Genomic DNA, 16,970 nt, shown 5'->3' on the forward strand with positions numbered 1-16,970 from the left:
ATTAAGTGAATATTTTGCTTTAAATACTAAATAGCATACTGAATATGAAAAGTTCAACAGTGTACACATACTGTTTTATATTGCATGAAAATGCATGCAGTATGCAACATACTCTGTTTGTTTCTCATTGCCCACTTGAAGAAGAAGACCTAGGAATAACAAATGCAGCTTAATTCTTGCTTTTCAAATTCCATTCAACAACTGGAGGCGGCTGTAGCGCAGTTCATTCAATGATCGAAGGGTCAGTGGTTTGAATCCCGCCTCCAACTGTCCACATGTCGAAGTGTCCTTGAGCAAGACACTGAACCCATTGGTGTGAATGTGTGTGATTGAGTGAATGAGAGAACATTGTAAAGCGCTTTCGGTACTGTTGGGTGCAAAAAGGGTTCACTAGACATTTGTCTTTAGTTAGTAGTTAGGAGGTATACTATACTGTCAAAATTGCTCTAAGTATCCTTTCATCTGAACAAGTCTGATATCAGGTGTCTACCATACTTCTCATGATATATTGTGATTTTAGGGTGCAGCGTTGACATTTCTCCAGAACAGCACAGCATGGAATAATAAATGCTTGAATAGTGAAGTACATTCATACAGTTCACACACAAACACCACAGTATACAATGTGCAGAAATCACTGAATTCCTTGCCAAGTTTATGGACAGTGTTTCATGCTTCTCACAGCTATTATATTTTCATTGCAGGTCGCACCTGAAGAGAGCAATGGCAGCAATAAAGGTGCAAGCTGAAGCCGTGGACCTGGCCTCCCACGGCTTCATGTGTAAAATGTTAGACGTAGTGCTGTCCATTTATGAGAAATGTTTTGACAACCAAATGTCAAGCATGGATGTTGAGGTGGATTTTTGCACTATTTTTGTTTTTGCACCATTTTTGCAGTAGGATTTTTTAACCAGATCTTTGATTTTAATACAGAAAGCTGAAAGTATATCTGGTGTCCTCCTCTTTGTTGCCTTCTTTATGTTCAAGTTCTTTCACTTAAGACCATTCTCTTTATTATTTATAAAAGTTCAAGACATCATAATGCGTTGGGTTCATACTAGTTCACATGTATTTTTCTTGTGACCAGATGTAAAAACAAAAACACATATAACGTATTTGTTACTCAAAGGTTTTTATTAGTTGTTGCAAATGTTGCTCTTTGATAAAGCTTGCACTTTAATTTACTGTATAATGTTTTGCACTGGACCAAGCTGTGTTGCATTGAATCCCAACCCCTACACACAAGATAAGATGAAGAAAGCAACAGGGACACCACAACCCTGGTCTGATTTGATGAGAACAGCGTAGAATGCAAATCCATATTGTGGGATCCCCTTGTATGGTGCATCAAGGTATATCATCTCAGGGCAATAGGTTATTATCTGTTGAAGTTGCCAGGGTGAACTAAAAACAATAATCACTGGCTGCTTCTCACTATGTGAAAGAGGCTGATAGAAAATGACACTGTCATTCAACTCTGTTTTGACTAGACGATCAACACCTACACAATCATTGCCATCCATTCTAGTCTGTGCATGAAAGCTCTTTTTTAATATTCTTATGTCCTCAGGTGTAACAAAGTACTGCCGATCTCTGAGATCCATCTTTCCCTGGGCGTCCGCCCACTCTTTGCATTTAAGCAGGATTTCTGCATTGGAATCTCCCAGCTGAAAACAGCTATGGATGTAGGCAATCAAATTACTGTTGATCCGGTTTGAACGATGCTTCTGGGGATTGTCGATATTATGTCCAGAGTGCTTGTTCAATAGACGCACAATGCAGCTGTTGAAGGTGTTTTTGCTCAGAAATGTAAATGATACATAGGCTCCACAACTGTTGGCCCTTGTGGTTGTGGGAGCTCCGCTTGACTTCCCTTTACATGTATTAGATCTTTCACAATGACACTGGATCTGGTCTGCTCCCCTTTTTCTCACTGATGAGAATTTTCCAATCCCATTATTTTCTAATTCCACCAAGTGTCTTGACATGAACTCATCCTTGGTCTCACTGGGGGGTATGATGTGTACTGTCCGTTTAACATCTGGATTGGGTTCTTTGCGGAGAGAATTTTCTATTGACTGCTGCCAGTAGGACTTCACTGAAATATAAAACAAAATTATTAGTCAAATAATAATTTGATAAGCATGAAATAATCTAAAGAAAGGAACACTAGAGAGAAAGATGGGAAGAGAGAGAGAGAAGAATGGGAGAGGGAGAAAGAGAGAAAAGGATGAGGATGGAGAGAGGACGGTAGAGGGGGGGGGGGGAGAGAAAGAGAAAAGGGTAAGGATGGGGAAAGAGAAAGAAAAATGAGGATGGGGAGAGAGAGAGAGAGAGAGAGAGAGAGAGAGTGTGGGGGGGGGGGGTGGTGTAGTCTCTTACCCAGGCCGTACTTGTCGGAGTAGTCCAACCACTTGCTGATCCAGAAGATGGGGACACAGGCAGGGTCCTCAGCCTCCTCTGGACACACACACACACACTATCAGACGGCGTGCACCAGGCAGGACTAAACAAACAGTCTCGACTCCCCTGAGGGAAGCACTGCAGGACTACCTCTGAAGAGGCCAGACCAGTCTAGCCCTCGTGGTGGATCCCATTGTGTGTGTGTGTGTGTGTGTGCATGTGTGTGTTAAAGGTAAATGTCCCAATGATTGTCATACACCTGAGTATGTGAAACTTGCTGTCTACATTTGACCCATCCCCTGGGGGAGCAGTGAGGGAAATGGCCCCATTTTTAGTCCTTAGCCGGGGATCGAACCCACAACCTCCCAGTCTCAGAGCGGACACCATCACTGACCGGGCATGCAAGAAGGCACCAGTGACCTCAAATTTGCCAAGATGGCGCAATTCAAAATGCTTCAACAAGAACCCTGAACCTAGGGCCTGCTAGTAATGTGGATAGTCATTTAGTATACTGAGTAGTAGTAGTAATAGTAGAAGTAGTAATGTAGCCTAGCATTCGTAAAGTGCGTAGTAATGTAGATGGTATTATGTGAAGTAATGTACATGGAGTACTTATAATATGCTGTGTAGTAACAGATAGTAATGTAGTATATACCGGTAGTTATGTTGCGCAGTGTAATGCAGTGTCATACAATGTTTAATTCTGTCTCTGTGTATGGTAAAGTAGACAATGTAGAAATGTACTATATAGTGATGGAGTAGATCATAATGTGTGTGTGTGTGTGTGTGTGTGTGTGTGGCGTGTGTTTGTGTGTGTGTGTGCGTGTGGTGTGTGTTTGTGTGCGTGCATCTGCGCGGCCCCGCCTTTGTGGTTGAAGGCTGAGAGCGGCTTGCACTGGCAGGCCTCCAGGTTGCCGGGGGTGATGGAGAAGCATTACCTTTCTGACAGAGAGCCTACAGTTCATATAGGCCTACTACCAGCTATAACAGGAGCTTTCTAACAGAAATACAACTGATATTACCTTTCTGACAGAAGCACAAATCATCTTATTATTACCTTTCTGACAGAAAGCCTACAGCTCATATACTACCAGCCATAAGAGCATTAACCTTTCTAACAGAAAGACAACTGATTACTATTACCTTTCTGACAGAAAGCCTACAGTTCATATAGCCTAGCTATAACAGCAGCAACCTTTCTAACAGAAAGACAACTGATTACTATTACTTTTCTGACAGAAAGCCTACAGTTCATATACTACCAGCTATAACAGGGGCTTTCTAACAGAAAGACAACTGATTACTATTACCTTTCTAACAAAAGCGCACAATTCATATTATTACCTTTCTGACAGAAAGCCTACAGGTCATTACTACCAGCTATAACAGCATTAACCTTTCTAACAGAAAGACAACTGATATTAACTTTCTGACAGAAAGCCTACAGTTCAATATAGGCTATTAGCAGCAGGGATAACAGCATTAACCTTTCTAACAGAAAGACAACTGATATTACTATCAGGCTAACGTTACCTTTCTGACAGAAAAGCCTACAGTTCACTTAGTACCAGCACTTACCTTTCTAACAGAAATGCAACTGATACTATTAGCTACCTTTCTGACAGAAGATCAATTAATCTAATTACCTTTCTGACATAAAGGCTTAGAGTTCACACTACCAGCTACAACAGCAAACAGAAAGACAACATATATTTGCTACCTTTCTGACAGAAATAGATCGATGCACAGCCCTACTAACACAGTACGTAAAACTGACGGGACACATTGGTGTAATTGTGGTAACTTTGCGACGTCACCAGCAGCGGACCTAGCTGACACCGAGCTGACACTTGCCTTTTCAGTCGCAAAATAACCAAAATAGCCGTCCTCAAGTACACTGTAAGGGAACGTAGCCGCCACTGCTGCTTAAATCCGTAACTACGATGTAATTAAATAACGTGACAATGTGGTTACATCGCAGTCCCAATCTGACTTTATTGGAAATGTGTCACAGTGGGTCAGAACATTTGTAAATTACTTAGGTTTTAAAATAAATTTTGAAGTCATACAGTTACAGAATTGTAATAATGAGGAGAAATCCTGCATGTCTGCTTTGTGTGTAATTTCTCATTTACAGTTAATATTAACACTAAAGATTTGCAGTCTAGGCCTAATAAAAATAATGATAAAAAATATGCCTATGAATAAAGTCCTAATTTTGCAACCTAAATGTGAGCAATGAACGCTGAGCAGTGAACGTAGAATGCAAGGCATTGGGCTACTTTCTTAGTGACACATTTGAAGAACTAGACAAACAAGTTACACACTCTGTGCCAGTAGGTGGCGGTATGCACATTAAAGTTGTTTGCGATCCGCCACTAAACCCAGCGAAGAAGAAGAACTAAACTTCCGCTCCGTTTGAGACAGAAATGATTGAGAAAGACCAACATGCTGTCTGTGTCGACAACACAGATCATGTAAGTATCTCAATTTCAATGTATACATACATACTATGTATTTTGGTATCGTCCCAGATAAAACACCAACGTTATGTGCAAGCTACCCTTTTGTAATGATTCTTTGTCTGCAGATGCTCTTTCCAATGTTAGCTAACTAGCTAGCCAGCTAACGTGATTAGCCTTTTTCTGTACATGGCTAGCTAAGTAGCCTACGTAAAATTACTCTCGCAATTATTGTTAAAACGTTCGCTTTTGTGTAATTGTAGCTTAAATTATAATGTTGGCTTGGCAACGTGAGAATATTTCAGTTGTGTACACTATAACTTTTATGAAGTGTTGTTGTGGGCCATTGTTTCCTAATTACAGGCTTGCGCGAGCTCCTGCACGTTCGTACTGTTTCATCGCTTGGAATAAAATGCGATAATTAGCTTACTCATTGATTTCGCATTAACCCACGACACCGTTAGTATGTGTTTGTTTTTAGGCATTCATTTTTCCGATTTTAACGTTAACAATACTAGAAGCCCCAACAACGGAGCTAGGCTAGCTAGCAGGATTTGTTATAGCAGCCATCTTGGCTTTTGGCACGTGGTCCTGTGGAGTGTGCATGTCAGCCAAGGAGAGGGTCACCCACCCACTTTCTCTCTCTCTCTCTCTCCCTCTCTCCCCTCCCATGCTCTCAGTTGCCAACCTCCCAGTTCTTGTTTGAACTGAGCAGAAGCAGGTGAGCGGGGCAGGAAGAGGCGCTAAGACGGGGACAGGCGTGGCCAGGGGCAGTCCTGGGACAGCACCACAGGCTCTGTGAGTCTTGTTCAGTTGAATGCCCTCATGAGTATTAACAGAAGAGCACCATATACATATGCACACATACACTCTAACATGTCGCTCTCTCCTCAGCTCAGCCCAATGGTCTCTGATGGTTCTGTCTGGCCAGCCCTTAGGTGGAGAAACACCTGATCATCAATATAGGCAGGCACACGTAAGTACAAATGCACATACGTTTCCATAGACGGGATAAACAAATGGGAATATTGATATTGAGTTAGCGGTAGACATGTGAGATTCATAAGACGCATCACTGACGCCAGTGACGCCACAATATCAGGGAAATTGAGCAATTGCTTCCCTGTAGTGCAAACTTGCAAGATTCGCTCAGTTATTAACCCTTCTTGCGTTTTTTGTTGTTGGTTTTCTCTCTCCTCCTTCCTCTCTGTGCAGTTCTCCTGTGTGCTGAGCCGCTATCCCATGTATTGCCACTGCTGACAGGGTAGAGCTCAGCCCCATGCAGAAGTGAGTGATGAGGAGAGGGAAGATCATTTTCCCGTTTTTTTTCCCTCCAGTTTTAGGAACCGTCTCAAAAATGTGTTCCCCACTTTTATGCCTTTAAATCAGGGTTGGAGTATTCCAGGTGTGTGGCCATGAACACCAGTAGAGGAGGGAACCAAGTGTCTCATTCTCTCTCCACAGTTGTGTGGTTGTAACCCCCCACTAGCTACATATTCATTCAATCTTTATTTAACCTTGTGAATCAATTGAGAGTAAGCTCTCATTTACAATGACGTATAATCACTCTATATTTGAACTTGTACTACAGGTGAGATAATCCTTTTTAATGGTCTCTCTCATTGCTGTGCAAGACTTGGGTGTTCTCCTGCTCTGAGTGCCCATTCTCCTATACCTCCCAGATCTACCTCCACAAGCACATCAAGAGGAGCCATGACAACCTCTGTCTCTGCTGAGGAACACACAGAGCATTATGAAGTAGCCAGTGCCTTGGCGAAGGTGTTTGAGCAGCAGTCATCAATGGATTAACTCCCAAGACAAAAGGAAGAGACAGCGCAACACACGCTATGACTCCAGTGACGAAGGTAATATAATAAAGTGCATTCAACAGTCCCAAAAGAGTACTACTTGAGTTGACTAATCTGAGCTAATTTACCTCTACTATATGTTCCAGTGCCCAGGCAGCCGGTCGGCAGAACTCAGACCAGACCAGCTATGCCAGGTGCCAGAGCCGGAAGGCCTGCTCTGCCAGTTATCAATGCAGGTATCCATGCATGTTTGTGTTGGTGAAATGTCTATGCATATTTGCACACTTACAGTTAACTCAGGAATGTCTGAAGACTAATGTACTCAGTTCACTAATTCGCTCATCTCACATCTCACTACTCGGCAGTAGATGTTCATCGCCCGGGTCCTTTGAGCCAAGGCGCTGTGAGCCCAGGCCCTTCAGCCCTTCAGACGTCCAGGCACGAGCAGCATGCATCAGCGATTAGCACCCCGGCTAGACCAGGTCAGGGTCTGACATGTCTCATGTCGAGTTGATTCTTCCCCTTATGCCAGAATCACTACGCCGCCAGCACCATAGTTTCCTGCTCATCCCTTTATCCTCTGGTTTTCAGGTAGTTCTCTGATGCCATCGCCTGTGAGACCAACAGCTCCAGCAGGGTTGCCATCAAGCTCTGCAGATGCTGGTACGCTGAATTTTGTGAACTACTTCATGCTGCATGTAGGGATATACTTTGAGCTGAATATCCATTATGGGACCGTACAATTACTTATAGCCACATCTGTGTTTAATATCCAGACTTCCAGAGGATGATGTGTCAGCAGTTCTCCAGCATCATGCAGAGTCTGAGGGAGATGGCACAGACAATGATGAGGCTGGAGCAGAGACTGGAGCAGAGACTGTCCGGCGAGTCTGCAGACAGCTATCGGGGAGCAGTACTGGATGACCTGCACCCTGCTAAAACGGAGGAGGAGCTGCTGGTCTTGGAGGAGCAGCTGAAGGACAAGGATCATCAAAGGAAGATGGTGAGTAACTTCAAGGCAGAACTTTGTTCCTTATTTTTGCAGAGAAGTGTTAAGGAAATGTAAAAGTAAAGGATTGTCTTTATGTTTTGCAGACACGATATCTGAGTTCCATTGGCGGCAAAGATCTGCCAGATGTGGTCTGGCGGGTGCTGTCAGCCATTGCCATACACAGAGTGTGGTGTGTCTACAGCGTCCATGGGAAGAGGGGGAAGAAGCCTCTGAAGAATATGACCCTCTACAATGTCATATTACGTAAGGGATTGTTCATATTTTCGCAAAATAATACATTGTCTTTGCTTCATGCCATGTGCATTGAAACCATTCCCTTTTTGGTTAAAAGGTGCAGTTATGGCCTGTAAGCCAAGCACCACTGTGACGGAGGTGTCTGCCCAGCTGCAGGAGATGCTGAAACATGCCCCTGCTCGATGCAAAAAGGTATGTGATGTCAGGCAGTTAATTTTCTCGTATCCAGTGACATGGCACGCTTCCAATGAACGTATGCGACTTGCTTTTACAGCCATTTCATTATGTCCTTAGGCATCTGCTCCAGCCCAGCTGACCTCCCCAGCCCAGCCCCTGACCGCAGCTCCAGCCCTGACCACAGTGGAGTATTCAGATGAGGATGACCTCTTCTGCCCAGACCCTCGATTCAGATGTGGGTGACCCCCAGCCCGTCTCCCTAAACCTGCCTTTCCAGCCTGCCAGGATGGATGCCTTTTTTGTAAATAGTTTTTGTAAATTTTAACCTTTTTTGTGTGGGATACAACGGTCTGTTCCCGGTCTGCCTGCCACAGAATGCGCACTGTTTCATTTTTGTTTTTAGAACTTTTGCAATTGTCAGATAATGGGTTGCTAGCCAGAGCTTGTACATGCTTTTTTTTGCTTTTCTGGCTATGCGTAATGTGACAGACCGTAAACCTCATCCTTGTAAATATGTATAGCCTACTTATAATTTGTAATGTACTTTGTGTAATAAAATGTTCTAAACTGTTCAGTCTTATATTGGTTTGTATCATAATGCTTGCTGCTATATCCCCATATAGCATTAATTCGTTTTTGTACTGGTAAATGCTAAATATAGCCAGTGGTACTGCAAGTGCTAATATAGCCAGTGGTCAGGGTTTAGTAAGTAAGTGACCATATTTGCACCGTGCGAAAAAGACGTGCAGACCAAGTCATATAAATACCTGTAAATCTAGTGTCAGCCAGGTGAGTTTATGACGGAGGTTCCTGCCCACGTTTTTTGCACGCGGCCGCACCGTATTTGCACCGTGCGAAAAAGACGTGCAGGTCAAGTCATATAAATACCTGTTAATCTAGTGTCAGCCAAGTGAGTTTATGACGGAGGTTCCTGCCCACGTGATCACGTGCGTTCTTTGCACGCGGCCGCAACTTCGGAATGACGTGTCGTTCTTACGTAGCGTCTACTAAACGGCAGATCTCGCGTTTCCGTAAATGGCCGCGTAACTTCCGCACGCGGCGCAGACGAATCGTCACCTATAGCGGCCGTATGTCGAACGTTTGCGCAACCTGCGTGTGTTAGTAGGGAGCACTAACGTTAGCTAAGCTTTCATGAACGTTAGCTAAGCTTTCTGGCAGAAATAGATTGATAATAGGCTACTATCTAGCTAACAGGACTTTTGTCACAAAAGATGGGTGTACAATTCAACAAAAGGGGCTTAGCTAGCTGGCTAACGTAGTTTTCTCAGCAGAATGTAGCTAAAAATCTAACATGCACGTTAGCTAAAATGTAACTAGAAAGCAGCAAAAATGTAGCTAGGAAGGTATAAGAATCACTTTATCTATTAACTAATATATAGCTACAGACTAAAGAGTAAACAGTTTATGTATTTTGTGTTTCAAACGTCAATAACGTTAATACTTACCAACGTATGATGCAGCAACCGTGAAATGAGCAAAGCAGATCGTGGATGACAGATTTGAAATAAGCGCCTGGCTGCTGAAGTGTTGCATTGATGCGATTGGCTGCTGCAGAAAAGGGGTTGGATTTCCGGTTTTACTGGCAGAAAGCCCTGAAGTCAAACTTGTCCCGTGTGCGCCGCGCGCAGATCAACATGCCAGAGTACGAGGAAAGCATTGCCTTCCTAGGAGAATGGGGGCCGTTCCAACAAGTAGTGTTTTTCCTCTTGTGTCTAAGTACCATTCCCAATGGTTTTGCAGGCTTGTCTATCGTGTTCGTCGGTGCCACCCCGCCTCACCGCTGCCTCGTTCCCGCAAGTGCCAACATCAGTGCCGAATGGAGGAATCACAGCATTCCCATTGAGGAAGATAGTGGGACTTTTTCTCTCAGCAGATGCGCCAGGTATAGACTCGATGTCATCGCGAACTTTTCGGAGAGAGGGTTCGTCCCGGGGATTGACGTGAACGTTACCGAAATACCCCACGAGACGTGTTTGGATGGATGGGAGTACCCCTACGACCAGGGCTGGACTGGGACAAAAAATCGGCCCTGGCATTTTTGGCCCAGACCGGCCCACCACAATCGGCCGGACCCAGGGCTGGACTGGGTGAATATTTCCTACCGGGAAATGTAGCCCCAGTCAGGCCACTAGCCGAGCCGACGCGGTGAGATGGAACACCTTCAGTTTCGTTTTGTTGACGGACGGACGGGGGGGGGGGGGGGGGGGTGCTTCGCGATTTGTTGACGGACGGGGGGGGGGGGGGGGGCGGTGCTGCTGCGCGATTTGTTGACGGGGGGGGGGGATGCTGCTGCGCGATTTCTTGACGGGGGGACAGGCCAGCTGGCTCTCTAACGGCCCACGCAAATGACACCTGAAACTAACAGAGGGAGGAGTGGGGCCTACATATGATTGGGCCAGCCCAGTGTCAGTATAGAAAATGGACCAATGGGCCGCTGTCCCTGCTCTATGGGCCGTTCGTTAGCTCTTTTTTTTTTTAGATCGGCCCACAAGTAGGTCCGGCCCACCGGGCATTTGCCCGGTACGCCACATGGCCAGTCCGGCCCTGCCTACGACCAGGGGACCTACATCTCCACTATTGTCTCCGAGGTGCGTTCAAGTGGGGGTCGGGCTACATCAGCCCGTATAGGCTACATCATGCTTTCAGTCTGAAATTGTGGTCGATTTGGAGTGAAGTAACAAAGCACTTCAGCAATTGAAAATAGTTCCACTTGAGAGTGGTAGCACACCACCTCACAGTGCCACTAAGAAACTTTCAGGACATTCTGATTTGGGATTTTAAAATAAAGGGCCTCTAAAATCTTATATCCGCAATTTTTCCTCAATATTCAGATTGGTATTGAGAGGAAACCGCCCAAAACAGACAAGGACATAACAAGGCAGCAGTTTTTATGACATTTTAGAATACTTCTATTTTGAAATGCCACATCAGAACATCATTTCACTTTCTGAATCAAACCATAGTAGTTTTAGTTGATTGAATGGGGGGGAAATGAAAGCGAAGGGGCAACCTGGTGTTATGCGGAAAAAAACCAACTCTTTACCGCAATAGCATGAGTGGACGCGCAAAACGAAATAAAGGGCGGACCACTTGACGTGATTTCCGACTTGTCGGCCGTCTTGACCGCAGTCAAATAATCCTGAACAATGATAAACAATAAGATGCGTCTGAAAAGGGCCTACAATAGCCTACAATTAATATGATCATTCTCTCTCGCTAAGTCACTCTCTCTCTCTCTCTCTCTCTCTCTCTCTCTCTCTCACACACACACACACACACACACACACACACACACACACTTTCACTCATTCACTCATACTATTTAAAAAAAAAAGATTCTCACACATTCTACAGACATGGCTATATTGTAGACATACTGGCGTGTTATCATGTGTGCATGTCTACATCACATTGTGTTGTGATTGTGCTCGTATGCATGCATTTATGTATGTGGGTATGGCAAGCCGTTTTAACATTTAATCAGTATCGCCAACTAGTGACAATTTTAGTTCATGATAGAATGTCGGTTACACTTTACAATAAGATTTCACAAAAAATGAGTAGTTACTGAGTAACTAATGAGGAACCAATGATTAGTTAATGAGCGGGTACTAATTAACTCTGAGATTAGTTAATGAGTAGTTAATGATGGGGACTACTATAGTAGTTACTGAGGAACCAATGATTAGTTAATGAGTAGTTACTGATTAACTCTGAATCCTAATGATTAACTAATGATTAGGTAATGAAATACTACCTAGTAACTGCTCCGTATAATGTATGACTACAACAAGGTACACAAAAGAGTAACTAATGATTAAGTAATGATGAGGTAGTGAAGGACTACATGGTAACTACAATCATTGTGACTTGTCGAAATAATCTCCGATATATCCGACATATCCGCATATAACTACTGACATATTTGCATATGTGGGTTTTGCCCCGCCCATAGCGGGTATATAAGGACAGCCTTCTGGAGATCAGACAAATGATTGCATTCGCAGCAAGATGGCTCAGTGATGCCCTTCTCTGTTAGTCAAGCTTGTTCAGGTAAGGTTCCCAAATGCTACTGTACTTAAAATGTAGTTATTTCTACATTTTGGAAAGCTCATTATTTTCCGTAATTTTATTCAAAAAGTGAAACTTTCATGTGTTCTAGATCCATAACACAAAGTGAAATATTTCAAGCCTTTTTTGTATTAATCTTTATGATTGTACAGTATGTTCATTATGTTAATTTATACACTCAATACTTGGTTGGGGCTCTTTTTGCACAAATTTCTGCATCAATGTGGAGCGTGGCATGGAGGCAATCTGCCTGGAAATATTTAACTTCATGTGTAATGAATCTGAATAATATACGAAATAAATATATATTATATATATATAATATATACAGTATACATATATATATGTCTTGTTGAGGTCAGTTGCTAGCTGGCCAGCCAACTTGTTCTAGCCAGTCGGTAGATGCCAGCATTCTTTGCCAGGTGCAATATGCATTTTGAATGCATCTCTTTGTTCCGTTCATGGTAACGCTAGCTTACCATATCTATCGCACATCTTGCAGGCCAACCTGCTAGCTAGCCAGCCAGGTTGTTTAGCCAACTCGTCAGGTTGCTCTAACGTTAATGGAACAAGCCATCCAATGCAAAATATATGCTCCATCTAGCTAGGTAACACTTTGCAAAAGTAATGCAGAACAACAAAGTGTTTGAACTGTTCAACTGAATTGTTGATTTAATTCAATTAAAGCGATGGAATCCTGTTTTTGTTGCCTATTTTTTCTAGAGGCCGTGGCAGAGAAGGATCCTGAGACAAGGATCCACTGTTGATCAAATGGCTGCATGTCTGGAGAGAGAGAAGAGGGAGCCACGGCCGGTCAGCCCTCCTGCTGTAGAGGAGACACGTCGTCCACCGAAGCCTGGTCGACATCCTGAAGGATCACCACAAGGTAAGAAAACACATCATTCTGGTTGTCTGGATCACCAGAAGGTAAGAAAACACATCATTACGGTTGTCTATTTTTACAGCTTAGTTTTTGGAACAGCCTCATCTCGATCTGTACACCAAATACAAAAGCTGTATAATTTCTCAACCTTTGTCAGTGTGAACAAATGTAGCCAGTATGTCTAACCTGTCCTCCAGCTGTGCCCATCGAATCTTCTTCTGACTGTATCTTCACATATGGCCAAATGTACACTCAGTATAACGGTTGTGTGTTTACAGACTGCTCTCAGACCTGTGTGTTCGGAAAGAGGTTGGCAAGGGAGGTGGATGGATGGGGTTGGGAGCATGACCTTCCCGCATGGTGACGCACGAAGGACCTGTCCTCAAACGAGCGGCCGGTCTCTCTTGGATACGAGAGGGCCTGTGGCGAGAGGAGGTGGGTCCACACCAGTGGCGGCTGGTGACTCAAAAAACTGAGGAGGACAGGAGGAAGAGAGGCGAACCGCCCATGGGCGCTGGGGGGCACTTTCCCTCAGTCAGTTATTATTTGAAATATCAGCTTTAAAATGTGGATTTACAGTCAATTTTAGCATATGAAAAACTGAATAACACTTTCTTTAACTACATGCAGCATTTATTTATCATATTTATGATAAAATATTACAAAACAACAATAAAACATTGTAAGCAATAGTTGTTGTAATAAATTGTACTCTTCTCTAAAGAGAGAAAATAATTGATATTGGTGAAGTGCTGGAGAGGTTAGGTGATATATGAAAATGTTTTTGATTAGGGGACACAGGTGTGCTAGCTCTCAAACAGTTTGTTGGCAAATAGATTTGACAACTAGACAATGGAATATGTTGCACAGCAAATGCAGTATCCAACAGTTCGCTCATAGCTAGCTAGCAATGGTACAGCTATGGGATTAGCTCATTTGGGTTGCTGTTAAAGCTTCCACTCTTATGTTGCTATAGCCTACAATTATAAGAACAATATGAACATTCAGTTGAAAGTTTTCCATCCAACCATCCATCACTGGATGAGGAATAAGCACCGCAAAGCGATCAATTCTAGTGCAAGCAGGAGCCAGGCTGTTCAGTGCATTTCTCTGATCCGGTGTTGCGACCCAGTCTCTAGAAATGTTTTGGACGAGTTGCCGACAGTTTGCACCTCCAGCCAATCTGCGCGCCTGTCTATGCTGTAGCCTGACGTGCACCTCATAGCCCCCGTAGCTAACGTTACTGGCTATAGCCAGCCAGTGGAACTTGCTCTAGCTCAAAAAGTATTTATGTCAGCTTAGATATTTAGATGGCTAGAATCAAGACAAATAGACAAACAGTTTGATGTATAATATGTCCCATAATACTTTCGGATGTATTATATTATGGAGCTAGGAACACACAAAAAGTCTCCAATGGCACAGGGAAGAGAAACACAGACATCAACGCCGACTCAATCGGCCTTCATTGTAGTAAATTTGGAATCTGGAATGTGATTGGACTAACAAAATGTCATATCATTAAATCCTGTTCAGAGTTCTGTCCTCCCTTGCGGTAATTTTTCAGCGTTTTGGCCAATCACAAATTAGCATGAAAAAATGGCATTACATTAATAGACCCCTAAGGGACACGCCCAAGGGAGGAATTCCTCCCTTCCATAGATATCTATGGGTCCTCCAGCTGCATGTTATAGATGTCACTGTTGGAGCTTTAGAATATCAATAATGGGGTTTTATCCAAAGGGAAAACCTGATGTATGAACAAAACTGAGATAATATTAAATATTAATTATAAATAAATAAATTCATATATTTATATTTTAATCCCTCTCTTCTCTCCCAAAACTGAGGAGGACTGACCTCCTCTACCTCAATGGACGAGCCTCCTCTGGTCCACACACACTGGACAGCACTCCTGACATCATAGCGTCTCTCACAAGCATTAGCTCTACGTTACAGGCACACTCCTACTGTAGGGAGCCGCACATATGCGCTGTATTTCATAACGTGTGTGTGTGTCGGCCGTGTGTACCAGATGAATAAGCTGAACATGTCCTCTCCATCCTCGGCCTTCAGCGCTTGACCTCCTGGTTAACCTCAAGATTAACCAGACACCCCACACACTCACCTAGAACACTAGGGTGAATGTTTGTCTTATATTAACTATATTCAGTTAACCTTTGTACGTGTCACCATGTAACACTAAATTAAAATATATAATCAGGTGGACTTCCTGTCTCGTTGTCCCCCTCTCTTCCCTCTGTCCAGCTGTCAGATGAAGGGAGAGGTGTGGCCTCTGTTGTAGATATTTTTATCTGTTATTCTAAATAGGAATAATGTGCTAAAAGATGTGCCAAGGTTCCACTCAAAAGTACAAAAGCTGGTTTCTTTATTACCTCTGCCCCAGTGACAGCGCAGGGTGAGAGGTAATGTTTTCAGTGGTGTATGTGTGTGCGTGCGTTTGTCTATTAGCAGGATTACACAAAAACTACTGGACCGATTTTCACAAAACTTGGTCAAAGGGTGTAGCATGGTCCAACTTAGAACCCATTACATTTTGGAGCAGATCTGAATCGCGGGCCGGATCCACGAATGAAAACAAAACTTAGAATGAAGCCAGCTCCCTGTGTGGGGATGCTAGAGACACAGGGTTAGGACTGAGGTGTGCGGGGGAGAGCCCGGAGTGCACGACACTGCCCCCCACCGGCTGTGACCCGGAGGGGGCGCAACAGAGACAGCCAAATACAGCCACCTCCAGTGATTTATACCTCCGCCCCAGTGAATCACGAGCCCCCCGAACACGGCCCGGACGGCCATTCACCTCCATTCATTTTTTGGACTAGGATTACAAAAACTGACAGACTGCTTTTCATGAAAGTCAGTGTAGGGGTGTAGCATGGGACAATTTAGAGCAATGTTGGTGAGCACAGAGCCAAATGCATTCAGGGATGGAGGTCTGTGCTCTCTGGGCACCATTTCTCTCTGAGCACCATTTCTAGTTTCCAATACAATTTGTGTGTGTGTGTGTGTGTGTGTGTGTGTGTGTGTGTGTGTGTGTGTGTGTGTGTGTGTGTGTGTGTAGGTGGAGACTCGTAGGGCTTTCCTGCTGGTGATGGATGTGTGTCGTCTGATTGGGAGACGAAACCAGACACGCCTCCCAGCTAAATTCACATCATATATGTTATGGATAAAATGATTCACCATAAGCTATGTTAACAGAAATAGACTGTTTTTGTTGGTGGAGTTTGAGTCTGTGGAATCAGAGGGGAAAAAATGTCACAATTGTGTAGTCGAAAGAGAACTTGTCCGCCTCGTTTGACATGGGAATCCACATTCATATAGGATGCCTGTGTTATTATAAGCTATTTAGGCTATTTATACATTTGTAAATAAAATAGGCTAGGCCAACTCTGACATTTGGGATGGTTGGTAAGCTACATCATCCTCATAGGGTTAAGTTTAAACTGATCCCATGTTCGATGCCTCATTTGCACATATAACTGTGTTAATGTCTAACACTATCTTCTACCCTTCCGTTCCTTGTTGTTGTGAAGACAATAGTGCCAGCTAGTTACGTATCACTCCGCCTCCCTGTTTACAGAGAGAGCCATATAGGTCCGAACAAACAGGTTCAAGTCGTCAATGATGCTCTATGTCCCAAATTCTGAACTGCCCCTTTAAAACGGCTTGCCATATGTGGCTGTTTCTAGTGGGACCTGGTGTGTGAGGAGAAGTGGAGGAAACCCCTGACATCCTCAGTCTTCTTCTGTGGTGTTCTCACTGGCTCTTTCCTGTCTGGACAGCTGTCTGACAGGTAATGGCATAATAACACACATACACATGTCTTCTGCACCCAGACAGAGAGACGTTACTGCAGACTGATCTTTTAATTCAGGTCA

The 16,970-nt window shown here is 43.7% G+C and overlaps 3 protein-coding genes and 1 long non-coding RNA gene across 4 annotated transcripts in view; 3 read left to right on the forward strand and 1 right to left on the reverse strand.

The window, feature by feature from the left end:
- Positions 1–16,970, reverse strand: part of LOC311307327 (chloride channel CLIC-like protein 1) — a gene marked incomplete at both ends in the record, with an annotated part of 167,715 nt that overhangs the window by 39,941 nt on the left and 110,804 nt on the right. The window lies entirely within an intron of this gene.
- LOC311307410 lies at positions 4,831–6,152 on the forward strand. The gene is made up of 4 exons (XR_014630366.1): positions 4,831–4,880; positions 5,546–5,663; positions 5,760–5,841; positions 6,081–6,152. It is a non-coding gene; the product is annotated as an uncharacterized lncRNA (long non-coding RNA).
- LOC311330034 (uncharacterized protein) lies at positions 6,824–8,472 on the forward strand. The gene is made up of 7 exons (XM_084461983.1): positions 6,824–6,909; positions 7,039–7,155; positions 7,265–7,336; positions 7,450–7,676; positions 7,769–7,928; positions 8,017–8,111; positions 8,214–8,472. Exons 1-7 carry the CDS (start codon positions 6,861–6,863, stop codon positions 8,337–8,339), a joined length of 846 nt encoding a protein of 281 aa, XP_084318109.1. The 5' UTR covers positions 6,824–6,860; the 3' UTR covers positions 8,340–8,472.
- LOC311329915 (solute carrier family 22 member 4-like) overlaps positions 9,653–16,970 on the forward strand; it is a gene marked incomplete at both ends in the record, with an annotated part of 28,323 nt that continues 21,005 nt past the window's right edge. The window contains 3 exons of the mRNA XM_084461867.1: positions 9,653–10,104; positions 10,666–10,705; positions 16,782–16,885. Coding sequence (XP_084317993.1) covers positions 9,653–10,104; positions 10,666–10,705; positions 16,782–16,885 — 596 coding nt within the window. The remainder of the gene's footprint in view (positions 10,105–10,665; positions 10,706–16,781; positions 16,886–16,970) is intronic.

The sequence above is a fragment of the Borostomias antarcticus genome (assembly GCF_949987555.1).
Source record: "Borostomias antarcticus genome assembly, chromosome: 3".
Lineage (NCBI taxonomy): Eukaryota > Metazoa > Chordata > Actinopteri > Stomiiformes > Stomiidae > Borostomias > Borostomias antarcticus.